This window comes from Glycine max, chromosome 1, assembly GCF_000004515.6.
Source record: "Glycine max cultivar Williams 82 chromosome 1, Glycine_max_v4.0, whole genome shotgun sequence".
NCBI lineage: Eukaryota > Viridiplantae > Streptophyta > Magnoliopsida > Fabales > Fabaceae > Glycine > Glycine max.
The window spans coordinates 53,889,584-53,917,370 of NC_016088.4; the positions used below are offsets into that span (position 1 = coordinate 53,889,584).

At 32.4% G+C, this 27,787-nt stretch overlaps 3 protein-coding genes across 3 annotated transcripts; 2 read left to right on the forward strand and 1 right to left on the reverse strand.

The window, feature by feature from the left end:
* The first annotated feature begins 66 nt into the window (after nucleotides 1–66).
* On the forward strand, nucleotides 67–5,583 carry LOC100806929 (formin-like protein 6). The gene is made up of 4 exons (XM_003516568.5): nucleotides 67–1,806; nucleotides 1,917–2,119; nucleotides 3,956–4,197; nucleotides 4,293–5,583. The coding sequence occupies exons 1-4, from the start codon at nucleotides 374–376 to the stop codon at nucleotides 5,082–5,084; spliced, it is 2,670 nt and encodes an 889-aa protein (XP_003516616.1). The 5' UTR covers nucleotides 67–373; the 3' UTR covers nucleotides 5,085–5,583.
* A 4,354-nt stretch (nucleotides 5,584–9,937) lies between these two features.
* Nucleotides 9,938–15,566, reverse strand: LOC100807461 (BTB/POZ and TAZ domain-containing protein 4). The gene is made up of 6 exons (XM_003516569.5): nucleotides 15,201–15,566; nucleotides 12,556–12,839; nucleotides 12,175–12,305; nucleotides 11,613–11,919; nucleotides 10,443–10,753; nucleotides 9,938–10,340 (listed from the first exon to the last, which is right to left on the reverse strand). The coding sequence occupies exons 2-6, from the start codon at nucleotides 12,823–12,825 to the stop codon at nucleotides 10,220–10,222; spliced, it is 1,140 nt and encodes a 379-aa protein (XP_003516617.1). The 5' UTR covers nucleotides 12,826–12,839; nucleotides 15,201–15,566; the 3' UTR covers nucleotides 9,938–10,219.
* Nucleotides 15,567–19,834: 4,268 nt separating this feature from the next.
* Nucleotides 19,835–22,520, forward strand: LOC100808000 (cyclin-D5-1). Its single transcript, XM_006573596.4, has 5 exons — nucleotides 19,835–20,946; nucleotides 21,042–21,128; nucleotides 21,232–21,523; nucleotides 21,611–21,744; nucleotides 21,862–22,520. The coding sequence occupies exons 1-5, from the start codon at nucleotides 20,662–20,664 to the stop codon at nucleotides 22,060–22,062; spliced, it is 999 nt and encodes a 332-aa protein (XP_006573659.1). The 5' UTR covers nucleotides 19,835–20,661; the 3' UTR covers nucleotides 22,063–22,520.
* Nucleotides 22,521–27,787: the final 5,267 nt, after the last annotated feature.

Genomic DNA, 27,787 nt, shown 5'->3' on the forward strand with positions numbered 1-27,787 from the left:
ACTGGAAATGAAGACTGCCACGTTTCATTCCCATTAATAGTATATTGCTATATTCTCTCCGTATACATTGGTTTCATTTATTACACTGTATATTAGTGAAATTTAGAAACAAGAAAATTGCATTTGACGAAGACGTAACTAAAAAAAAAGAAGAGTAAAATATATAAAAAAGAGAATGAGAAAAATAAAAAATAGAAACTGCGGCTACTGCTGACGGAAGCTTTGTAGCATCCAGATCTTACATTACAGCCGAAAGAAGTTTCCTTAATTTCTCTCTCTTATTTGGAGGAGAGGAATTTGCGGGAAAGAAACGAAACCCAGACATGAATCGGGTGAAACAAAAGGTAACAAGCCAACCCCACGATAATTAGCCATGAAAGCTCTTCACTTGAGCTTCTACTTCTACATCATCGTCTTCACACTATCCCTATTCCTCTCCTTTCAAGTCAACACTGTAAAAGGGGTCAACAACACCAGCGCCAATGAATCTGGCAATAGAAGAATTCTGCACCAGCCATTGTTCCCGGCGAGTTCCGCTCCACCGCCAGCAGGCACGGCGTCACCACCGCCACCACCGGCGGTGATAACCCCTCCATCTCCGGACGGCGGCAACATCCCCTTCTTCCACGAGTACCCGGCGGATCAGAACCAACAAGCAGCACCGTCGTCCACGGTGAACTCCTCAATCGCAAACCCAACGGCAACACAGCCAACAAAGGGAACAAAGAAAGTAGCAATCGCGATCTCCGTTGGAATTGTGACGCTTGGGATGCTCTCAGCACTCGCCTTCTTCTTATACAAACACAGAGCAAAACATCCCGTGGAGACTCAAAAGTTCGTAGCTGCTGGGAGTGGGAACAACAATAACAACAACCCACCAAACAGGAACAGCAACAGCAACGAGGATGCAAACACAACTTCGGCACCATCGAGTTTCCTCTACATTGGAACCGTTGAACCCACGGTTTCACGAGATGCTAATAAGCCCAACCGATCGCCCTATCACAAGCTCAAGCGATCCGATCGCTACCGGCCCAGTCCCGAATTGCAGCCAATGCCGCCGCTCACTAAGCCTCCTGGCGGGAATTACCCGCCAGCTTTGTCTTCCTCGCCCGAGTCCGACGAGGAGAGCCGCGAGACGGCGTTTCACTCGCCGCAGAACTCGTCCATCGATGGCTACTACACGCCCGCTTCGCGGCATAGCTCTCTCGTCAACGGTAGTCCTGCGAAGAGAGAAACGAATTCCACTCCCGCACCCGTTGTTCCGTTCTCCAAGAGAACTTCGCCCAATTCACGCGTTTCCGCACCCTCGCCGGAGATTAGACACGTCATCATACCGTCTATAAAGCAGCCTCCACCACCGTCGCCGCCGCCACCTAAGCATTCCCTAAAGCCAGAATTCTCGGCGCCTCCCCCACCTCCGAATTTGAAGCGTCTTCAGTCAACAACAACAACAACCGACACTGCTTTGCACGTGTCAAGGACTTCACTTAATCCTCCTCCACCACCGCCACCTCCTCCGCCGCCGCCACCTCCACCGCTGCAGCAAAAATCAGTGTCTCCGGCGGTTAGTGCTTCTTCTAATTCTGCATCTGTAAAGCGACAATCTTGGTCACCAGTTCAATGTAGTGTGACGAAAGGTTCAGATGGGGTTGAACAAAGTCAAAGTGTGAGCTCTTCCGAGAGGCATGAAGCCAATGACACGGATGGAGCCAAACCAAAATTGAAAGCTCTGCATTGGGATAAAGTGCGTGCGACCTCAGACCGTGCTACTGTGTGGGACCAGATCAAATCAAGCTCCTTTCAGTGAGTTAAATTAGTTAACTATCTCCTATCATTTTGGGACTAGTGGTATGGTATAACTGTAAACTTATGTTTTGTTTCTATTTTATGGCGGTTTTTTTTTTTTTTAATAGGTTAAATGAGGACATGATGGAATCGTTGTTTGGATGCAAAGCCACGAATTTTACCCCCAAAGAACCTCCCAGAAAAAAATCAGTTCTTCCTTCGGTTGATCAGGAGAACAGGGTGTTAGACCCGAAGAAGTCACAGAACATAGCTATTCTTCTCAGGGCTTTGAATGTGACCAGAGATGAGGTGTCTGAAGCTCTTTTAGATGGTAAGTTGCTTTTTCATTCTTTTTAGTAATTGGACTCGATACTTGCGCCAAGATTTCTGATCTGGCTAAAATATACAAAACGGGTAATTCAAGGTTCTACAATGCAATCTTGGTATGATCTACAGTATCAATAAATGAGTTCATGTTCACGCACCTGTTAAAAGCATGCAGTATTTCCTTGTTTAGATTTTTTAATATCACCCAAAAAGAAAAATGCTACTAAGAGATATGTTAATAGATTCGATGTCTGTGTATATCATACAGGGAAATATGAAGTGAGAAGCATAAAGTTTACCCATAACTGTTTATGCCAATAATGTAAAGAGAATGAATCATACAAGAAACAGGCTGCATAGCACTAGAACTTAAACTTTAAGTCACCATAATTGGATCTAAAATCAAGTATGAAAATGTCTAAGCAGCATCATACCATGTGAATTATTATGTTAAACGGTGAAATTAGGTATTCAGGAACTGTAAACTTCAAAATGTGTTAAAGATAAAATCCTGGTCATAAGACTTCCTTCGGAAGTATAAAACAATAACTGAACATCCGCCAAGGTGGGATCACACCGAGAAAGTTCTTTTATTCACAAACTATTTTTCTTCTATTTCTTGAGGAATTATTATCATTAAACTCTATATTGTCATGGTCACTGTAGTCAATCAGCCTATCACTGTTACAATTCCTTAACTAACCTTACTTTGCGGGTTTGGGCTCTAACTGTCGTGTCTTCTCTAAAAGCAATAGCACCATTGTTTTTGAAAGACGTGAATTTTAAAAATGGTACAACCAGATCATGATACCATGCTTGCTTCCAATTCTCAAATCCAAAATATGGATTATTCTTCTCCGTGAGTGTACCAGATTTCTTTTTAATCTTTGTCCGTGTTTATCTTTTTCTAATAGAAGTACCGATCTCTAATTGATATCAACTGGGGATAAAGCAGTCAGTGGTAACTCTCTGTTTTAATTTCCCTATAATCCACCGACTGCCAGCCATTTTTCCTAGAGTGTTAAGAATAGTCCTACATCGGGTAATTCATGAACATGATAAGTGCTTATATAGCTGGGTAGACCACCCCTTATGAATCGGTTTTTAAGGGGACCTTTCGGATGCCTTTGCTGCACTATAAAATTTAGTATGGTATCAGAGTCATATTCTACTTTTGTCCGCTGGGTGCCGCCACCTCCTTTCGGATGTCTTTTCTATTCATTCATATTCTTAAACAGAGGAGCCACATTACTTTTGTACATTCACCTCAAATGACACAAGTAATTTGTAAGGCATTAATATCTGAGTTTAATCCATTATATAAGTTTAACATAAAGCTATTTTTATTTCTTAATTGTGTTTATCTTTTATGGAGGTTGATGAAAAGGTACCGAAGTAAAGAAAGAGACAGACATAAGGTATTTTATTGACTTGAAAAAAAAAATTACAATAGTGAGTCAAGAGAAGTGTTGTAGAAGGTTTTGTTAAAGAAAAGTGTTTATGTGGCTTATATCTAGGCTATACAAGACATGTATAATAGGGTAATTACTAGTATGAAAACTCATGGAGGCAAGACTTAGGGCGTTCCTATAAGGATAGGTTTACATTATGACTCAATCTTGAGTCTTTATTTGTTTAATATATAGTCTTGGATGTGTTTACAGGGACATACAGAAGGTTATATAACATGCAAAATATCTGAATATATATTTACATAAAGTAATGTATCAGGTTGTTTCCTTGACATGTCTATTGTTTGTTTTTACCTTGAACCAATTGCTTATCTACATTCTGTATTTTCACTTTGCTAACCGGGGGTGTTATTTTTTTTATGAAACAGGGAATCCTGAAGGTTTGGGCACTGAGCTATTGGAAACCCTAGTGAAGATGGCTCCTACTAAAGAGGAAGAGATAAAACTTAAAAACTATGACGGCGATCTCTCAAAACTTGGAGCTGCAGAAAGATTTCTTAAAGCAGTGCTTGATATTCCTTTTGCCTTTAAAAGAGTTGAAGCTATGCTATATAGAGCCAACTTTGACGCAGAAGTTAACTACCTTAGAAAGTCTTTTCAAACCATGGAGGTCTAGCTAACTATTTCAATGATTCAATCCCTTGTAATCTTTGATTTATTTATCTCTTCCAGAAAACTAACCAATCAGTTGTGAATATCTTTCAGGCTGCAAGCGAGGAAATAAAGAACAGCCGGTTATTCCTCAAACTCCTTGAAGCTGTTCTAAGGACAGGAAACAGAATGAATGTTGGCACTAATCGAGGGGATGCTAAAGCTTTCAAATTGGACACACTTCTAAAACTTGTAGATATAAAGGGAACAGATGGAAAGACCACATTGCTCCACTTTGTGGTCCAAGAAATCATTAGATCTGAAGGTGCTGGAGCTGAATCTGCAAATGATAATGTGAAGATGGATTCCAAATTTAATGAGGATGAGTTTAAGAAGCAAGGTTTGCGGGTTGTGGCAGGGCTCAGTAGAGATCTTAGTGATGTAAAAAAAGCAGCAGGAATGGATTCAGATGTCTTGAGCAGCTATCTTTCAAAGCTTGAAACAGGCCTTGATAAAGTGCGATTGGTTTTGCAATATGAAAAGCCAGATATGCAAGGCAATTTCTTTAACTCCACAAAGCTATTTCTGAAATATGCTGAAGATGAAATTGTAAGGATTAAAGCAGATGAGAGAAAAGCCTTGTACCTTGTAAAAGAAGTTACAGAGTACTTTCATGGGAATGCAACAAAGGAAGAAGCCCACCCTCTCAGAATTTTCATGATTGTAAGAGACTTTCTGAATATCTTGGATCTAGTGTGCAAAGAAGTGGAAAAGATGCACGATAGAATCGTTGGTGGTTCTGGCAGATCCTTCCGAATACCTCCAAATGCATCATTACCTGTTCTCAACAGATACAATCATCCAAAGCAGGATAGAAGCTCAGATGAGGAGAGCTCATCCCCCTAGTGTTGTGAATATGAAAGAAACCATAGGCTTTCAGAATAACAGTGAAAGTAAATGAATGAATGTTTTGCAAATTTAAGTTGATAGCCTGCATTCCAGGATTGGATTCATTGGGTTTTATGCCATTACACTATTAATGGTGAAAGAAAGTCTTCCCTGAGACTGAACATCAAACACTTCAAATGCATGGTGGGGGGTGGGGATAAGAAAGTGAACCCACTGTTGAACGAATTTCCTGGTTTACAGAAATGGGCTGCAAAGGTTCATAGCATCCTCATCCTACTTCATATGAAGAAGAATAAATAAAATTTTAAATGGGGGGTGGAGTGAATGCATCATTTTGTTTCTTCAGCTCCAATACATATTCTACAGTCAAAATAGGTTTTATTAGGTCAAAGTTCCACACAATTGTCATATTGTAGAACGTTTCCATTTTACTTAAGAGGTTCTTATGTGTATTTTTTAAACCAATTATTAATAATAAATAGCAGTTTTGCAGCTATTCCTTTATGTGTGCCTAACATTTAAGATTTACACCATCACTTGCACTAGATTCCATAATTAATCTTAATTTCATTCAATGTTTGAAGCAGGCCTAGAACCCAAGGGAAAAGATAATTAATGTTGCAGTGAATGATAAACCCAGGCTAATTACGCACGCTAGTTTAACAAAAGAAAAATAAATCAGTAGCTGGGACTGCTAAATTAAAGGAGCTTCAAAACTCAAAAAATAAACAATTTCTAATACTCCTTTCATTCATATTTATAAGATTGAAATTTAAAATTGTGTTTGTTCTTTTTTATAAAGACTCAATTTATAATAGTTCTTATATTAATTATTTTTAGACTAAAAATATCTTTTATTAAAAAAAAAAATGTATTAAATCATTAGAAGAGATGAATATTAATGACAAAGATAATTTTATAAAAAATTATATATTTAAAATAAATTTATTACTATCAATTAAATTAATCATTTTTTTAATCTTAATAAGGTAGATAATTAGATCTTATATCCAAAGACTGAGGGAGTGGTATATATTATAATGAATTTGTCCTAACTAACTCAACCCTAACGGTAAGTTGAAGAGGTGAGACTGTGAATGTGGTCCCTTGTGCTATTTAAGTTGATGAGTTATTGTTTGAATGAGACTAATATTTGTACCATTTTTTTCGGTGGATCATTATTGGGCTAATTAATACATAGTAAATCCTCTTAAAACAGGTTCATAGTTGGCCCATGCAGATAATAATATAATACCTGAAAACCGTGCGTCATGGACAGGGTGGATGTACAAGTACGCTGTACGCCAAGAATATATTATTTTGAATTTTAAAAAATGATATCAATTTTTATAGATGATAGTATACCCACAACCATAACAATATATAAGCTTTAAATATTTTGATAGAGAAATTCGAATACAAAGAGGTAGGCATATATGACTAAGACACCGATTAATCGAATGAATAACACGGGTAACAGTGCAACGACAAAGATCCAAATAAAGAGGACTAAAGCGACAAAACAAACTTGTCTGCATCTACCAACGAGCACCGACTGAGATTTCATTTTAAATGCATGATCACCCCTCACACCCTTTAAATTGAAAAGTTTGTTATACGCATTAACTACTGAAAATGAGTTTTTAGAACACGTTTGAATAGTTTATGTCGAAGAAAAAAAAATTCTTTGTGTCAGTTTTTTTAGAGAATTAAAAAATATTATTACCCTAAAAAACGATTTTTGAAATACTCTTTATTCTTCTTTCTTTTTCTCTAAAGTTTATTTCCCTCAGATAAAATAGTTGACTCATAAGAATAGTTTATTGTATATTTAATAGGACAAGATGATTACTTAAATATTAGTTATAGTCTTAATAAGATATGTGACAGCCTATTTTTTTCGGTTTTTCTTTATTTTTAAAATAAAGAAATTATTATTTAATATAGTTTAAGTTTTTTGCTTGTTACTATTCTAATTATAAAAAAATTGCAACTATATTTTATACGAGTTAAACTAGCTAAAAGAAATTATATTAATTACTTTTTTGGAAAAATATTAAAGATTTAAATAAATTAATTAAAAAATGTGTATAAATTAAAATGTAATTAGTAAGCTCGAATTATAATTGTCGTTGTATGTGTATTGAAATAAATAATTGAAGATAAATTATATAATTAGAGGAGTGTAAGATTAAATTAATAAATTAGGCGAAGGTTAGCTTATTAATTAAGTTAGTGAACTAATAGGAGGTTAGTTGGGTTGGATGACTTTTAGTGAAGCCCAAACAAGTGTTAAGGGTGTCTGTCCATTTCTTATTTTCTTTTAGGAAATCACTGAATATATCTTTATAGTTTGTTAAATACACCCTTTTCTATTCTTTTTCTCACAACTACCCCTCTCTGGCATCTAATTTCCAGAAGCATAATTGAAAAACACTACTATGTTCTTCCCACAGAGAAGGCTCTTCACCAGAAAACGTGGCTTACTTTTGGAGGAAGGCTTGCATTTTCCTTGCATGTATTCATTCAAACGTCCCCTCTTTTGTATTTTGATATTTTACATCAATGACAATTAGCCGTTTCCAAGAAAGAAAAAGAAAAAAATTCACACGTCCCCTCCTGCTTGGATTCAAATCGTACTTCTGGCAGATGCAGCTGCCACTTTTCCTCGTTATTATTTCTAGTATGCTTTTTTAATGAAGATGGTTGGTGGAAACTTTTTTTCTCTGTTTGATTTGCTGGTGCTGAAATTTTAGTGCTCTGTTACGAAGATTTCTATTTTATTTTTTTAATTTTTGGCAACCATGAAGCTTTCTACATGAATTTGAAATGGAATGTCTATGTGCATTAGTAATCTGTTGTTGGATTGGTGATAAATGGCATTTCATGGCTAAGAAATTCTGATTCCGGAGAGTATGAGGGAATTTGTGCGGTTTCAATTTTCCATGGGATCAACCGGTTTTGCAACGTGCAATTTGGAGAAGGCGTAGTTCATGTTCACGTGTTCTATGGAGGAGTGCAAAAACAAAAACGTTACTTAAGCTACAATTTTGGCCACGACGAGTTCTAGTGTGCGTAGGCGAAACCAAGTTTTAGTGTAAAAGTAACTAACACCGTCCGATTGAATTTTCCATAATCTAACGGTCATTTTTTATTGTCTGTCTTGTACCGTTTGATCGAGTTATCCGTAATCCAACGACCTGTTTTCGATCTTCCTGAAAGTTGTTGCCAAAGATACAAGGAATGAGACCACGCATCCGCCACGACAATCCTCAATAATTAGCACAAACAAACTAATTCATATTTTGATCCAATTTCTTGTTCCTTTGCCTTGGCTTTGGAGGCATGCATGCTCTGTTGCCTTTGCTCCCTGAAAGATTTTTTTGAGTGGCTATCAATAATACCAAAATTGGAGGTGTATACCAAAATTGGCTATCAATTTTTCGTCAAGAATAATCATCATAAAAGTTTCTTCGTGATTTGGTTTTTAAATTTTAATGTGTAGTGTTGTTGAATGAAATTTTTTGCAAGGATCCTAAGCTTACTTATGCTTTCATGGATTGGGACCTAGAGACACAAAGAAATATTAGGACACTTCGCCGATGGCACGATATTGGTCATGGTGGACGCTGTGGAATCAGCAGACAAAATCGATGTCGGATTATAGATAATACGGGCAACGAAATAACTCAATCGGACGCTGTGGAACACATATTTTTGGGGCAGCACGGCCAGCAAAAATAGACCATTGGATTACGAATAACTCAATCGGACGATGCAGGACGGGCAACCAAAAATGTCCGTTGGATTACAAAAAACCCAATCAGACGATGTTGGTTACTTTCGCACCTACGAAACTTGATTTCGCTTACGCATGCTAGAACTTGTCTTTTGGCCACCAACAAATTGAAACAAGACACGCAACAAACCAAGGAGTCAAATTTGCGAAATGGGCTTTGGGTCAAACTATCATTAATGAGTAGAGTGTTGCTAGGTGCACCCAGCATTCTTTAAAAATGACAAAACTGTCTTTACTAATTTCTCTCCTTACGGATCAAGTTGATCCGTAAGTTAATTTTTAAGACTTACGGATCAACTTGATCTGTAAAAAACTTACGGATCAAGTTGATCTGTAAAAGATTTACGGATCAACTTGATCCGTAAGGGATATTTTTGTCTTTTTGTGGTTAGTGCTGAGTGCACCAACAATAATACTGGGTGCACCTAGCAGCACTATAATGAGTAATGAGTAGTGACCCAAAACAGGAGAAAGAAACAAGAAATTGTGATTAATATAATTAATTTAGTAGTGAAGATATAATAATAACAAATTTATAAATAATTTATAGTGATAAAATATTAGTAAGATAAATAAATAAATTGTTAAGAAAAATGATCCAAGCTTTAGTATGAAAAATGAAAAAAATATATTTAAATAAATGAAATAAAGCTTTAGTTAACGAGAAATTTCTATGAAATGGGACACTTAGAGTATTTCGAGACTTAAATAAATAAAAGAATTGCTAAAACCAAAACAATAACATCAGGTGAAAATGATAATAATAGCAAGATTACTAACAACATAAGAGAAGAAAAATAATAGCAATATACTCATGATAAGAATACTTCCAATTAATTTAGCAAAAAAAGAAACTGTAAAGAGTATAGAGTGTAATGTTAGTTTTCTGTATAAAACTTTGAAAAAAGAATAAGATTGGAACCCTTTAATTAAGACAACTTTATTATAAAATTTAATAACGTTGAGAATGACTCTGAATTTTAATTCTCAAGTAACTAACCTCATTCTTTAAAAGTTTAAGTCCAGTAAAGATATATTTTTAAATTAGTACTTTGAATCTTAATACCTTATGGCATTCTTCACATAAATTTTATTACTTAAGACCATTTGGTATACTAACTAAATAACTATTATTGAATACAAGATATAAATTAATGTCCAGATCTTTAGACATACAAATAATTTTATGGTTAAAAAAATAAGATAAAAATATTAGAAAAAAGTGTTCCCCTGCTTCTTATTTATTTCATCAATAAGGTTGAGACGAGAAACACTTAATCTTTGAAGGCCATTTCTTACAAACACATTCTATATACCCACCAGATGGCCATAGTTATTGTGGCAGAAAGCATGATGCTATCCCAATTCCTCTTGTTCTCAAGATCTTTTGAACCAATATTTTCCACCTAATTTCGTCTTTCTTGTTTTGTTTTGATATTCGCTCTTTAAAGTTCCTGAAATGTTAGGATGTGTTACTATTCATGTGGATAATCGAGTTAGATTAAGTGAAATCTTACGTACATAACACACAGTAATACATAAATATTATTAATTACCTGCACAAAGGAACTCTACAGTAATCAGGATCAACACATAATCGAGAGTGTAACTCCAATAATTGCCACATCCTGTTGCAATGAACACAACCTCCACGGACTCTCAACTTGCATCCAGCAAAATGACGAACAAGCAATTCTAATCCGTTGCATGCTGTATACTTACATGGTTGGTTTGCTTTGAAGTCTTTGTCGTGAGGACCAATAGTTCGACAACCATCTCTACAAATGTGAACAAGGGCTTCCATGGCCTCGTATAATTGCAAATATATCTCTCTTTCCTTATTTTTTCTGATTTTCTCCTTTTTAATCTAGATAATCAATTCACGTGAAAGCAATTAGACAGACGACAAATCAAGTTGCCATGGTGTAAGGTAAATAAAACCAGGTTAAATTATTCATTTGGTCCATATATATAATTGTCCTCATTTTTAGTTTCTACTTGAAAAAATTATAAGTTTTTGTCTTTGCATATGTGTAAAAGTTAAGTTTTGGTTCCTATTACTAACACTACAGGGCATTGTTGGGAAACCAAAGAGGGTAAAACTAGAGAAATTTACACCTAAGGCCATGGGCAACCACATAAGTGAATTTAACAACATACTTTCATCTAGTGTTCAGGTTTATGAGTCTTTTTCTCACTTATATGATGTTCAATTTTCACATTACTACTAATGTTAGACTTCACTTCACACTTGCACTCCAACAATCTCTCCTTCACGTGTGAATTTCTTTCACATGGTTGTCTTTCCCTCGAACAAAATCCATTTTCAATTCCCGAGTATCCAAACACTTTAACCCAAAACTTTTAGTCTCATGTTTGTAGGTCTTATGCTCACTTATATTGTTGGGCAATCGAATGGGTTAACATCGGGGAGAATTTTACACCTATGGACTATGAGCAATTACATAAGTATAAACTTGATATCACACTTTAAACCAAAATCTTAAGGCTTTGTTGTATGGATTTTTTTTCACTTAGGTGCTTAACTTTTCCATTACTATCTAATGTAAGACTTTACCTCGCATTTATACTCCAACAAATATTTTCTAATGGTGCAAAATTGTTGCAAAGTTTTTCTAGCAATAGTGTAAAATTGAAAATAGAAACTATGAAGACCAAATGAATAGTTTAACCAATATAAAATAAAGAGAAAATAATAGTCTTACAATGTCTTCATCGACCATTGACTCGACAATTTCCTTTTCTAGAGCTGGGTGGCTCAACTTCATTGTTTTCCATCCTTCTGTTTCTGAAACAACTTTGAAGTTTTTCAGCACCTTTCGGTGACAAATAAGGCTAAGTCTTGGTGCATCACAAAGTAGGGCAAGTTGAAATACATCCACCACATTATCTATGGTGAGTAAACTCAGTTCTAACTTCTGTTCACATTCACGCTTCAAGTGAGGGACGACGTATACATGTGACAACACCAACAAAGGTAGGACGAATTCATCCATTTCTTCTTTCTCATAACTATGAAACAAATGAACAATTTTTTTTAGCACATATATACAAATACATATCAATATAAATAGAGTAAGACAAAAAAATAGTGTGACAAATATTCACTAGTGCAATTGATTACAAGGATTTCATTAGATTAATCGACCAATTGCATCTAAGTTGATCAAACAAAATTCAAAAAGACATTATCAACATTACCACATAGTATGTGTGTTGTTAATGGTTTCTACACAAACATGATAAAGGGATCAAACATATACATACCTGGAAGTGTATAAGAATCGAATAAAAACTTGAACTGCATCATGTGGAACCCCAGTAATTGAGATTGTTCGCCATCGACGATGACAATTTGCTTGCTTCAACATGCCCCTGAAAACAGGAGTAGACATGGCCTGTTCATATAATATGAAGTTAGTGACATCCTTATATTACAAAAAGATCCATATATTTACTTTGTTGTCAATGCTTGATGACAAAATATTAGTATTCCATGATGACGATTGATGCAAATCATACATTGCATTCAAGATAGATGAATTTAGTTATAAGTGTGTAAACAATAGTATTTACAAAAAATTCAATAGGATTTCATCATTTACCAAGCCACACCGTAGATTAATGGAGTGGAATGAATGAACTTACAAGAATGTTAGAATGAGCATAAACAACGCCACCGTTATCAGTATTAATGCAAACATCTGCTTTATAACCTTGATAAAAAAGACGCTCCCAAAATTCTATTGCTGCTGGAGAGACATTATTGTTGCGCCCTCTTGGTGGTGTTGAATTTTTTGACACCAAACACTTACAAGGACAACTCGTGGCTGCAAAACGGGGCATGGGAGGTGGCATCGGAGTTATTTTCTTAGTATTTTGGAGAGGCTTAAAACAATTCTCGCCCATGCTAGTCATCGCTTTATGCTTCTCTGTTGCATAAACGAATATAAAATCATGTCTTTTGTAACTTGGTTTTTGGTTGAATACTTTATCATCAAAAAAGCATGTTAGAAAAGATAAGAATCCTAATTTTGATCATGGTCTTATCAAATTCCAACCTTAATCAACATTTGGCCAGTAAAAACCGAAAAAGAAATGTATTTGGATATATGTGTACATATATTTTGAACTGTCAATTAATGATTATTATTATAATTAAATGTCAAGCATTCAATTAAAATTCATATTTAGATATTTCCATTTATTATATGATTAACATAAGGATTACAAAAAAAAATATTAAGATAAGTCATTCCACTTGGGTTTGGATAAAAATATTACACTTTTGTTAAATTATATATTATATAATTAATATTATACAATATCATGAAAAAAACACCAGTTAAATACATTTTCAGTATGTGCAAATGTGATAGTATTCCTTTTTAGTCATTCAAATTAAATTGTCTATTTTTGGTATCTCATTAATGCAAATATGTTAGATGTGGTACTTATTCTTAAAAAAAAAAACTACTTTTCTCTCCTTTTCTTTGTTCATTTATGAAAAGAGATTAATTTCTATGTAATATTAGTGTATAACTTTCTCACTTACAAGTTATTATTAATAAAAATCATCATTGATAGAATTTTAAAAATAATTATTTAATAAATTTATGATACATGACAATATAAAAACTTTTTATATTGTCAGTATGTAAACTATTTACTCTTTATATATATTATTCATCTTCATAAATGAAATATCAAAATGAGACAATTTATTTTTTAAGGACTAAAACTAAACATTGCCCTGTTTACATATATTAAAAACATATTTAACAAAAACAATCATAAAATAAAATCTACAATTATTGATAAGATGTTGTTATGAATAGTATATACTCTTACAATATAAATATTTTTCTACAATCATTCAATCATGTAATGCCATAAATAATAAATTTATTATTTTTTATAATAACTATCCTAAAAGTTATAATAAAAATATTTTTTTATTGATTGAGAGTATAAAAATATCTACAATAACAATGCATGCCTATAAACTTTTTGTTATGTATAATGTTTAATATTATGATCATGACTACTACTATTATAATTATAAACTTAAATTGATGTATCTAATTGTAACTTTATACAAAATTGAAAAAAAAAACATTTTCTGAAAATTTAAGCCACATGTTTGATACATAAAAGATCATGAAATGGGATGGTTTTCAAATTCCTTGATTTTTTTTCCTAAAACAATTGTGATATTATTTTTTTTGTTCAAATGCTCAACGTGGCCTAAGGCCCAAAAACACACACCAACAAATAAGTTTGGGCAAAGAAACTCCTATTGCATTTGGATAAAAAAAAAAACCATAAAAACAAGGATATTGGGTTTAGAACAAGAAAAAAAAGAGCAAGGGGATGAGAAAGATAAGAGTAGCATCAACTCCCTAGGGTATTAATTTTATTTTGAAAATAAGTTTATTTTGGAAAGTATAAAAAAAACAAATTACACATATCTAAGCGGTTAAAAATAAAGGTCTTTATAATTAAAAAATATGATGTTAATCAACCATCCTATAAATTATTGTTCAAAATAAGAAAAAAAAAAGTTGAAGCTTCAATGAATTTATGCTTGTAACATAAATATCTAAAAGAACCAACGGTCTTCATTGATTGTTCAAGAGAGATTTTAATTTATGCTAAGCAACTAACCCAAAAACTATTAACCAAGAAATAAAATATCAAAATCAATGAATCTACACCTGTAACGTAAACATCTAAAATGATGAAGCCCTTGGGTTGTTTTGCTAAAGCCGTGCGAATATCAAGCAAGGGTTGTTTTGGTTCTCAATTCATCACACAATTTGTCGTGGCGTAACTTGTCGAATTATGATTACGATTATGAACTATGGAAACAATGTTCTTTCGCTCAACCCAATAATGATTTGGAGTTGTGATTAATTAATGTTTTATAAGGTGTTTAGTTTCTCCATCTAAAATGTGATTTTTTTATATTTCATACATGATTTTAAGAAGCTAATGGTTATAGTTTCAAAAATTCAAACGCAATTTCTTACACCTCAACAAGTTTTTAAACATACTATTTGACATTTGGGATTCCCTATGAACCAAATGAAATTTCTACATGTTAGGGGATCTAAATGATGAACATATCACTTGAGTGGACAAATTTATCAATATATATGATGTAATCAATTTTCCAATCGCAAACGGAACTAAATTTTACACCCACAATCTCATATCGAATGCAAAATAAAAAACAAATGAATTTAACAAAACAAATTAAGATCCACAATGGAAAGAATGAATTAAGTTACCTGATGTAAACTTTGAAGCCTTCCTCTCAAAATTCTTTTAAAAAATAAACAAGAAGACAGAAGCAAATATATGGAACCAGAATCAATATTTCCTCCGAAACCTAAATCTCAACTAAGAATTATAATAAGTGGTTGAGGTCGAACTCTATTTTCTCAATTTGACATCACCTTCTGGATAACAAAATCAGAAATGGGAACACATGGTGATGCAAAGGAGAAAGGGAGAGACACAACGAGGATGATCAATTACCAGAGCCTATTTGTGAAACTGCATAGATTTTCATGAAAAAGGAAACAAATAAGCTAAAAATAAAATTCACCAAGTCTATCTGTCACTCTTGTTCTTAACTAAAAATATCAACAACAGAAATTGTGTACACCCTAATATGACACGTACGCTATATGCACATCGTATCCTCGTGTAGATATATTGGTTGTTTACTTCACATTAACAAAATTCTTCATGTAGACATATATGTCTTCGCTCTAATCTCATTGGTTACTACAATCATTTTCACTTGTCGTACCTAATTACTAGTATTCACCAACAAAGTCCTTGCTGGAATTAATTCACACACATTTATGATGACAGATAACACATGTTAAAAATATAAATTAAAAATTAATTTAATTAAAAAATTAAAAATATTTTTCTACTACTGATAATAATTTTTTATTTAAAAAATTAAATCAATTAATATAAAACACCTCAATGCTAGTTTATTAATATCTTATCATTTAATATTGATCAGAAAAATATAAATATTGAACAAATAAATTAGAATTTTTTTATTTAATGATTAATTTTATAAAAAAACTGATTTATTTTGATATAAAATTTTACATGAACTGATAAAGAAATATAGTTGTATAGGAAAATAAAAAGGATAATTTAATTTTTAAAAATAAAGATGAAAATTTATAATATAAAAATGAAGCTTTTTATTTACTTATGTAATTATCACTTATTATATTTGTTCAAGACTTTATGTAATGAATTTATAGATGATAACTTGCAAGATTATTCAAATGAATTAAGTTATAAAATTAAGGTTAAGATTTGAAAGATTAAATTATAAAAAATATCAGAATATTTTTAGTGGGATTAATACATAATAAAGTATGTATTATTTTAAATTAATAAAAAAAATTACTCTTAAATTGGTACCTAAAAATAAACGAGCGTTGAGACTGATGAAAAGTCAAGAAAAAATGTCAGGAATAAACAACGGCAAATCTAAAATTGATCTTGTAATAGATCTGTTATAGAATAAATACTTTTAATTTTCAAATGATTAGCACTTGTCAATATATACATCATGGTAACAAGAATATATTGTTATGAAGTATATCAAGATTAAGATTTTAGTTCATGTTTCGTTGACCGATCTTTCCTAATTCATATTTTTGTAATTCTTTACATAAAGAGTCAGAATAAAAAATGTGAAGTTTTAGTTAATGTAAGTTGATGTAAGTGTTTGAAAAAGCTTTCTAAAGATATAGAGTGTTTATGAATGCAGTTTTGTTTCTTTTAATTCTTATAATCATTAAGCGACTTTGTTTGCAATGTAAGCGGGGGGTTTATATATATAAAAAAACTAAAAATTAGTTGCTACTTTATACTAAAATCAAATAAACATTTCAAAATATAAATAATTTGATTGCTTTCTTGTTGTTATTTAATTTTAATAAAATTTGATATAAACAATTTTAATAATAATGTTTTCTTAATATTTACCATTAAATTAAAAGTTCTTTTACATAAATTATATACAAAATTTCATATTAATTTAAAATTATTGTTATCTCATTCATATATATTAAAATTGACGTAATATAAATATTTTAAAATATACTAAAATATAAATTATTTAATTACATTCTTGTTATTTAATTTTGACAAAATTTAACATAATTATTTTAATAATATGTATATATAATTCAACATGAAGATGAAAGCTTAAAAAAAATCTTACAAGACTCATACATATTTTAGACAATTTTATTTTTATTTTTATATGAGGTCACAATAATAGTAACCAACATCATCCATCGTCATTCAATTTGATAATGGAACAGTAGTAACTAGCAATACATGAAAATGGAAAAGGAATAATGGTGGTGGTTGTGAAATGATGAAAACCAACACTGAATATCTTGAGGAAAGGGAGGGATTGATGAATCTTGTTGGCCAAACAACATTCAATTAATTTGCTGAATGCTAGCAATGCAATAGACATCATACGCACACACCTAGTCTCAAGCCTAGCCATATTCCAACCACACTTATTTTATTTTCCATATAAATAAACCCCATTCATGCACAGTACATGTCCCTTATAAGTTATAATCTCTCATGATATGATACATAGTTATGAAATTGAGCCTCCTTGTCCTTATTGTTTGTGCTAGTGTGTGCAGGCCAGGGCATTCAGTGACACATAATAAAAGCAGTGGTCTTGGAACCATGATTTTCCCCACCCCCATTCTGCACCTGTAAGCAAGAGAAGAGAGCATCATAAGCAGTCAAACTTGCTGACCATCTTGGGCTTGCTGATGTTTCAGAGTCAAAGGTTCCACCTAGTCTTCCCATCACTATTACCTAAGCTCAAGATATTCAAAGCAAATAAAAATATTATCCATGTATTTATTTATTTAATAAGTATATGGTATGAATTAATAATATCATATGCCACGTACTAGTACAAGGCCACATCTCAAGTAACAGTAATAGTGCTATATTCTATTGTGAGTGGGTGGCAACTTACGATAGACCAGGAGCGTCTTCTTCCTCCTTCTGCCTTCCTTTTATAAAAATAAAAATCTTTGATTCTACCACAGACAGGAAGTGGTCCAGCCTTTCACACGTGAAGACGCTCCTCCCCTGCTATTTTATTCACGTGTGCTATCATACTTCCATCAATTCTTTTCTTAGCCTCTAATTGTGGCCCCTCCTTATCATTTTTCCCTCCAAATTAACAACTCCTCTACATAAATCAAAACCTTTTTAGGCTCTAATGAATTAGTATATTGCAACACATAGACATAGGGAAGTTGCAAATTAAACATATTATCTGTCACCAATGTAATTAACCTTTTCTACTTCTCAAGCTGTAAAATCCTAATTCAAATAGGTGAAATTAAATATTTTCAGTTAGGATATTCAACCGGGGGGAACTTAAATTGTTAAAAGGGTTAGTTAATCACTAAATGGATTAAAATGTATTCATGTGCCTGCAGTATAAGCCAATTGAGGAGGAACATGCTTGCATTCTGATGATGACAATTCACAATTTATTTTGGAGAGACCAGCAGTGTGATCTTATCTGGCAGTCAAAGACTGTAAAAGATGGCATTCCACCGGTTTTAATGCCATCCCAGATTTGGATCTTGTGTCATTTAGTTTAATTTGATTCTAACATTAACTAGTTAGTTATTTAACCTGCTATGTTTATTAACTATTAAGAAATACATTAGGGCCATAACATGCAGTCGCTCTTTGATAAAAAAGATTCACTTTGTTCTTCTGCTCATCCATATTGGGGCATAATAAATTCCCAAATTGGCAGGGTTTTCTGATTATCAGATTTAAAAAAATGCTTTACCTGACTATTTAGGAACAAAACTGTGAAGACCTCATGGCAAGTAAAGTCCGCGTAATTTTCCCATTTTTCTACCTTTAAAAATCCTAGTTACTCAGAAAATAAAGGGGATAACTGAGAGCACCACGGACTGAATTCAAAGCCATCACTGTGCTTACAGTGATCTAAAGCATTTCCATTGATAGCAAATGACAAAATGGTTAACTACATTGATGGGAAAAGCTACAAAAAGAATATATATTTATCATCTTCATGCCTATATAATAGAGAAGAACTAGGTAACTAGCTATTGTATCCATTTCACATTGATTATGTGATTTACTTTAAAGTTCAAACATTGTAATTCCACTAGTATTAACAGGCAATGGTTCTTTTGGCACAGATCTATTTGTTTGTTCATATTTGTTTTGTTATCTAGGTATGGATGTGCCTATATGCGGGGAGCAAACTTATAATTGTACACTGTCTTGACTAATTTATAAGATGTTGATTCGATTGCTCATACAGTCATACTTGATATGCTGATGCTTAAATGTAGACATTAGGGGCTGATTTAGTACACATGATGTCTGAAACCAAAAAAGCGAGACAGAGAAGGCCAACAAGTGAGACCATTGATAATAATGTACGAATGGAACTTGGGGGACAGGTAAGGTCATGGAGCTCATGGTTTATGGTTTATGATAAGACTCTTCCAAACTCAACCTAATTCTAAAGTAAGAATAAAGGTTTTTCATCGGCTCTTAATTTAATTTAATTTAAATATATTATGCTTTGAGTTTACTAAAGTTTAATCATAAATAAATACACTATCATTACAGATTTAAAGATATGCTCTCACTTTATAATAGCTTTTCTTCATAAATTATAATCCATTCTACATCTGTGTGGATATTCTTCTAACAAATTATAGTTTAAATGGTGGGTAGGATTGAGCTTTAGTCAGTTCCTTATTGAAGGCTAACAGACAAGCAAAATGAATGGTAATTGCAATACATAATAGGCCATACACAAGCATATTAAACTCAGAAACAAAAGATGATTTAGCTTGGAGATATAAAGCTTACCTAATAGTTAGAGAATGATAAAGGGAGAAAGGAAAAAAAGAGGTCACGAGTTCAAATCCTCCGACGGACACTTCTAATAAAATTAGTAAATTAACATTTACCGATAAAAAAATAAAAAAAGATGACTTAGCTCAAGAATAACATTTTTTTTCTCTTTTCTAAGAGCACTCCTTAAAAAAAATTGACTTAAGCAAAATAAAAATGAAGAAGGATACGGAATAAAAAAAAAAGGGAGGAGGATGATGAACAGACCAAATGAAAGCCTTTAGCATCACATGGGACAAAAGTGACCATCCTACAGCTGTCCTAAACTGTAGGGAAAACCAAAAGTGGGGTAGCACGTACCATAGCAGTAGCCCATGGACTCTCTTAATATTGGGAAGTCTGGAATCTCCCAACATTTGGAGACTTTGGGTTGGGATGGCCTAGTTAGTCCTAAGCCACCACACCACACTCTTCACTAGTACTACTACACTCTCGCTAGTGTATAGACTATAGTGTATTCCCATACCCATAGACATAGTACAAACACTAACGCAGCTCAACTCAAAACCCCGTAACCGCTAATTAACGTCCCTATATATCTCATCTGCTTTTTTTGGCGGCACCAAAACCGCTTCTTCCAACTCTCTCCCATCCATACTCTCCACTCACCCCCCCGAACCAAATCTCTCTCTCTCTCTCTCTCTCTCTCTATATATATATATATATATATATATATATATATATATATCATACTATTTAGCAGTTACATATTCTAAGACAAGTTAAAGTGAACTTTGAGGCATTTTAATGGGGAGTTCTGGAAGTGGCACCTTATTTTCCTTGTCTAGCCTCTTGTGTGACGAAGAAGGAGAAGCTAGATTGTTTAAAGACCAAGATGAGAACCCTGGCATTTTTTACTCTCTTGATAACTCATGTTTCGTTTTGGAGGATGAAGAGGAATACATTGAGTATTTGTTCAAACAAGAAACGGGATTTAGATCCCAGAATCACCACTTTTTTACCTCTGATGATCATTCAAACAGACACTGGTTACGAAGTGCCCGTGTTGATGCCATTGACTGGATTTTAAATGTTAGTTTTCAATGTTATGTTATTCATCATCGTGCTTGTTTAGTTTGCTTTTGGTTGTTCTGTTATTGAAACTCTTCTAACTGTTGATTAATCAGACACAAGCAAAATTTGGGTTCAAAGTTGAAACTGCCTATTTATCAGTGACTTACTTTGATCGGTTTCTTTCAAAGCGATCCATCGATGTAAGCATTTTAACACAATTTCTTAATTCCAATCATTTCTTTCAGATTTTGTTGATTTTAACTTTCCCTTTATGTTTTACTTAATTTCTCCAATGATATGCAGGAATCGAAACCTTGGGCTATTAAGTTATTATCTGTGGCATCTTTATCTCTGGCAGCAAAGATGGAAGAGCAAAATGTGCCGGTTTTATCCGAGTATCCAATGGATGATTATCGGTTTGAGAATAAAGTAATTAAGAACATGGAACTGATGATTTTGAGTACCTTGGATTGGAAAATGGGATCAGCAACTCCTTTTTCCTATTTGCATTACTTTGTCGGCAAGTTCTGCCCTGGATCCAAACCACAAATAATAATCACAAAAGCCACTGAACACATTGTGGCCATGGTCAAAGGTGATTTTTGATAATGCAATTCCCTTCTAAAATAGTATTATTTATTTATCATCGAGATTGTTTGTAAAGGTTAGTCTTTCTGTGCAGATGTTAATTTGATGGATCAAAGACCATCTTTAATTGCCTCGGCAGCCATATTGGCAGCTTTTGATGCTACATTAACAAGAAAAGCAATGGATCTTCGATTAAGTTTAATCTCATCGTGGGGAAATGTAGAAAGTGTGAGTTTATTTAGATTGCATTCAACAATGTTAATTAATTGTTATTTGGATAAAGAATTGAAAGAAATTAAAGAGTAGAACGTAAGTTTGATGATGTTTACTATTTATATGGAACAGGGACATGTGTTTTTCTGTTACAATCTAATACAGGAAAAGATGAAAAGCAAAGTTAAGACACCTTGCTCGAATTTAATGTCTGCTCAGTCGAGCTCCACGTGTGTTCTTGAGAACCAATCTGACACTTCTTCGGGAGCTAAGAGAAAACTTAGTTTTGAGGACAGTGAAAATTGTGCGGGACAAAAGCTACATCGGCCTTAGTTTGCTGCACCTCGCAGAGAGTTTGTGATCTAAATGATCAATACAGGGAAAATTGATTGGTGTTCACTGATTGGATTATAGGATATATTTTTTCCACTGAAAAATTTATTATTCTTGTTAGTTATAGGGCTAATGAGTGTCATCCACCATTTTGTGGAATGATTTGGTATTTGATGATTAGGGTTTTATTTCCCGGTACCCAACAAAAAGTTTCAGCGAGTGACAACAAAGAAGATAGAGAAAAAAAAAAGGAAGAGTAAATAAATAAATAAAAAGTGGTAAGCTTTACCCTAGAGTGAGTTTGAAGAAGCTGACTGAGAAAATCCACAAGTCATTAAGGAGGTAAAATGAAAAAATGAGTGAAAGCCAGAAAGCTATGCTGAGGACTATTTGTCCATAGTGAGTTTGGGCAGTGTTTGCTTTCTTGATCTGCTCCTATTACATTTTTTCTTTCTTTCTTTCTTCCTTTTATTTTTGAGGGGAATTATGTTTTTATTTATTTATTTTATGTATACGATGATGGCAATAGCAAGCCTACCCTTTAATGGGGAGCTTGGGATGCTTTCTAATTCTGTCTTGAGAAAGGCTGAAAGCCGTGGAGAATGGGGAATTGGTTTTGTTTGATTTGATGTATCTGTGTAGCATTTGGGTTGGGCCATTGATAAAGCTTGTAAAAGTTGAACGTGATTATGTGTTTGCTTGGGACGCGGGAGGCTCCTTTTCAGAAGGACTGGGAAACTTTCCTTTAACCGTTACTACTTCTACTTGTACTATGATTTTTATTGATATTATTATTACACTTACAGCCCCTATAAATGGTAAAAAATTGGGGCATGGGACTGGTAGGGGGCACTGCCAGTACTTCCTAATGTAATTGATGAAAGATTAAATAAATGTGATGCTTATATTAAAGGAGATAGTGGATTGAATATACCCAGCTTAATTTAATAGCTCAAAGTCAAAAGTAATTTGATCTAAATAAGTGTTATCAAATTCTAAACCAAATGGGCACTGCGAGAGAATGCATTGGATAACCTTTGGTTGCCATATGGATGGAAACAGGGGGAGGTTTTACAGTAGTGCTATTTCATTGAGATATATTTCTCATAATTTTTTTTGTGTGATTATTTAATCTTTTTGTTTCAAAAAATTAAGAAATGTATTAGAATATGTGTTTAATATTTTTTTAAATAAGTGATATAAAATAATGCATTAAAAGCATCGAACAAATAGCGTTGTTGTATTCAGTTCTAGACACTATACTCACACAATGTTTCAAATAAAAAGAACTTAAGTGTGTCTGGATTGGAATTAGGAGCTTTTAGATTATAACTCTTAAGAAAGGATCATGAGTTTTAAATGTCATTAAGTTTTGGATAAAAAATTAGTTTTATCGATCTAAAGGATCAAAGTTTATGAGATACTTTAGAGTTTTATCAAAAAACAAATATTTTAATTACAATAGCTAAAAAAAGTTATAGCTTTCTTGAATATTACAAGAGATATTCATAATTCGAATCAAAGCACACACTCACATGAGGAAAAAAGAAAAAAAATAATAAACCATGAAAATTTATGTAAATTTGAGGGATAGCGAGGAATAACATTATTCATACTGTAATACCTTTCCCTCTCAAAAAAAATAATAATAAAATCCCATTGTATCATTTTATGTTTGTTATATGAAAAACACCATATTTTGTTAAATAGATACAATATATTTTTTAGGGTACAACGATAACAATAAAATTTAAACCATAAACTTGGTATAAATTATCTAACTTCTTAAGACGACTCTACTAGGATAATCGATCCTGTGGATTGCATATTATCATTATTGTTGGAAATTATTAGTATTAGCTTCAAGAAACTCAAGTATGAAATGGGTTTCAAAATCAATGTCCAGAAAAAGCCAAGCAACTATGATGGATCTATTTGTTTGATTCAAATATATGCATGACAGCTTTGAAATAATATCTAAATGTGGACAAATTAAGATATGCCGTTAGTTGTTAGGGAACACATTTTGTTGAAACGAGTAATTTTTATATACTTCCACAGTATTTTTACCTTTACTTTTTGTTAGGATAAACTTGAGATTTGAAATTAATATCTTAGTAAGAGTTAGAGACTAATTCATCGACTTAAATTTTTAATGATATTTTTTTTAATAAATATTTTTTCATACACAAAAATCTAAAATACATAGCAACACATATCACATATTTAACTTTTTATTCTATTTTTTTCTCTTTCTTTTTTACTCTCCTCAAGGATCCCCTAAAAATAAGGTGCAATATGGTCTAATCTATCGTAATTCACGAAATAAGAGATGTATGTGTTCTATTTGGTTTAGGGTTGAGGGAGCGTTATGGAAGATGTTAGTGTCAGAATCTCAATCACATGTGGGTTGCACTTGCACACTTACCCAGTCTTGCATCAACCTTGTATTTTGCCGTAAACTACATGCGGATCGAGTATTTAAGGATGTGTTTGGTTTATATTTTTATTTTTATTTTCTGAAAATTAATTTTATTTTCAAAAGATTAGAATTCTGAAAATATGTTTGGTTTGACTTTTTGTTTTTTGTTTTCATGAAATAAAAATACTGAAAATTTATGATATATTAACTTCTTGTCTTTTTGTATTTTTAAATTTGCTTAAAATTATATTCATTGTCATGTCAAATTCATTTTACCATGAAGTTTTTGTTCTCAACTAAAAATACTTGAAACGAGAATTTATTGTTTTCATTTTCTGGTTGTTTCCTGTTTTTATTTTCACTGAAAATGTTTTCAGAAATCCAACCAAACACATTTTTATCACCGTTTTCTATTTTTAGTGAAAATGAAAACAGAAAACAATCAAATCAAACACCCCTAATTATTTCATGGTTCACACGGAGAGACGGAAGTTCTTTTATAAGCCCCTGTACATTCTTTGGTTAAATCTTGCAGTTAAAATTGCATAAAAAATCTTGCCAGAACAGAATTCACATGCCAATCATAGCTAAATAATTTATAAGCACATAAACACTCAAGGGTGAAGAGCTTCCCCATTTGATAAAATCTTCTTTGCATGAAATGAGCTTGAAAATATACCCTAAACAAAGTACGATTCCACTCTTCTTCACAGATTTTAAACTACACTTCTTCTAAGAAATCACGTTTGAGAGATGTGTAAGTTATAACTATTAACTTCTCAATAAACATAAAAAGAAATTACATCTAAGACGTGAACCCAAACACGCTAACATAGATGAAGACAACTCAAACATAATGAACACTGCGTTGCCTTGGATTCAGAGTTCATGGTAGTGATTAAAATTTTACTGTATCACACTATGTAATGCTGTCTCAAGAGATATAAGGTTCATGTGGTGGAGAAGGAAGGAGAGGTTGTAGGTTCAAATCTCTTCCCTAACAAAAACTAATACACTAACAACTAACATGCAAATAAAAAAAAAATATAATGTTGTCGCGCTAATTAAGGACCAAATTAACGAGATTGGTGGTGAGAGGATAAACACACTTAGTTCAACTATGTCGATGATAAAGACTATCAGTATCACATTGGATATCACAGGGCTTAAAGTCCAAATGCTTCCATTTACATAACTGTCACGGATTGGGTTGCAGAGACATGTTTGTTGGACCACAGAAACATTTAAATCATACGGCTAAAGGGGGGTTGGATCTTGTTCATATGTATGTCATAAGAAAAAACGTTATTGTTATCCCTTACTTGCTTTTTTTAATTGGACAAAAATTCATTTGTCACATTGAGTGATAAATTAGACGAGGACAAAAATCTGCTCAAGAGCGTATGGGGAAGAAGAGAGACCAAATTCAAGATTTTAATCTCAAAATGACAATATATACTACGTGGAGACACGTTCTTTGTCTCGTCGAGTGTCGCAGGTATCTTCATTCTTCAATTTCCTTTTTCTGGGAGACTTAACAATAATAATCTACATGACAAGACGAACATGTATGTTTACAAGGAAAAATAATATAATTAATTTCCTTTTCGGGTACACTTTACACCAAGTGAAATAAGACATAGCAATCTCTTTATATATATAAGTTTTTTCAATAAGTACTCGGAAAAAAACTTTTTGACTGGTTATAATTGCTATAAGAACTTTTTAGTAATGATAGAACGGCACAAAAACTGTGTAGATAAAGTTGTATTGATTTTTCGTATAGAAACTAAAACTTAAAATAAGAATAACACACGTAAATAGTTTAACGGTTTTATGTATATTTGTTACATTAATCTTTATACATGTTAGATTTTTTTGTTTTGGTCTTTCACCGGTTGGTTTTCCATAAAACAAGAAGAAACAAAATGGGATATAGAAACAATAAGAACAAGTTGTATCTCTTTTCTTCCATTCCGAATAATAATGAAAGAAAATTTGAAACTATGGGTCTCGTTTCATTTTTCTTCTTCTTCTTTTTCTTTTTCATGAAATAAGGTGAAGAAGGGATTAAAAAAGTTTTTTTATGAGAAAAAACATTTTGAGGTCATGTTTGCAAATAAATAAGTAAATAACAATTACTTCGTGCAGGATATATGTGTTTTAACAATAATTTTTGTTTCTTTTAATTTTCTCTTCAAGTAAATAAGAGGAAAAAAAGTTAAATGAAGTGATGTAAACAATGATATGATATTTATATATATACAGTCATTAAAGTGTAAGAGATAACAATGTGAGGCAACCATTTTATATTTTTCTTCTTCTAAATGCATTCTTTACCTACACTGGTCTGAATGGTGATGATTGATTTAAGGTCTCGCGGAATCATGTGCTCAGAGCTTGATAGATCATGATTTTATTAGTATTTTTCTTATTTTCCCTAATTTGTGAGTGGCATTCCTATCATAGTATCACCAGAATAATAGTAGTATTGACAGGGACGGGGCTGTTTGTTATCATGTTCGTTCCCGCTCAAATTAAGAGTTGTTGTCCTTTACTCTTTTGTTACTTCATCTCAAATCAAGTTGGCTTAAATAATTGTTATCCTTATAAAATATATTATTTTTAATATTATTCATTTAAAGTATTAATTTTATTATAGTTTTTTAAAGATTTTTTTACGTGATATCAAATAAAAATTTTAATTGATGACATAAAAAAACATTTTTACAAAAAAATAATATATGTGATTTTTCAGTCAAACTCCTGAAAGATACAATAAATCAATAAATTATTAACGTCTTTGTTACATCATTATTTAATGTTATTACTTGACAATAGAACTAAAAAAAACATATTTTTTTAAAATACTAAAATAATAAATAAAAAAACTCTACTTTATAAGAAAAGCACATATTTATCAAATAATATAAATGTGTATCTTTTTTTAATTTGAGATTCGACTCAGAAATATTATTAGAGTATCTCCGATATAAGCGTTTCATGAGTTGCTTAAAATTAAATAGTACTGCTCAACAAGCTTTTAGCACCGGAGTAGATGACTTGATAATGTATTGCTTAATCCATTATTTTTAAAAATTAAAAAATCATTTTTCAATTATAAAATTTAAGGTGTCTCAAGTTAAGTAGTTACTCTAACAAATTTAATATTAAAATAGATTTGTGTATAAAAGTTTTTAAGTCTATGTAGTATTGTAGAACTTACAAATTTAAAATATATAACTCATTTAAACAATCATGAATTGTAAATATTTTTATACCACGAAGTCATAAGACTAATAA

Excerpts from the sequence above, each read along its gene's own strand:
- LOC100806929 (XM_003516568.5), top strand. The coding sequence starts at position 374 with ATGAAAGCTCTTCACTTGAGCTTCTACTTCTACATCATCGTCTTCACA. Across the intron at positions 1,807-1,916 it reads ATCAAATCAAGCTCCTTTCA|GTTAAATGAGGACATGATGG; the intron begins GTGAGTTAAATT and ends TTTTTTTAATAG. Across the intron at positions 4,198-4,292 it reads AGTCTTTTCAAACCATGGAG|GCTGCAAGCGAGGAAATAAA; the intron begins GTCTAGCTAACT and ends AATATCTTTCAG.
- LOC100807461 (XM_003516569.5), bottom strand. The coding sequence starts at position 12,825 with ATGACTAGCATGGGCGAGAATTGTTTTAAGCCTCTCCAAAATACTAAG. Across the intron at positions 11,920-12,174 it reads CGATTCTTATACACTTCCAG|TTATGAGAAAGAAGAAATGG; the intron begins GTATGTATATGT and ends TTTGTTTCATAG. Across the intron at positions 10,754-11,612 it reads CAATGGTCGATGAAGACATT|ATTAAAAAGGAGAAAATCAG; the intron begins GTAAGACTATTA and ends TTGATTATCTAG.
- LOC100808000 (XM_006573596.4), top strand. The coding sequence starts at position 20,662 with ATGGGGAGTTCTGGAAGTGGCACCTTATTTTCCTTGTCTAGCCTCTTG. Across the intron at positions 20,947-21,041 it reads CCATTGACTGGATTTTAAAT|ACACAAGCAAAATTTGGGTT; the intron begins GTTAGTTTTCAA and ends TTGATTAATCAG. Across the intron at positions 21,129-21,231 it reads TTTCAAAGCGATCCATCGAT|GAATCGAAACCTTGGGCTAT; the intron begins GTAAGCATTTTA and ends AATGATATGCAG.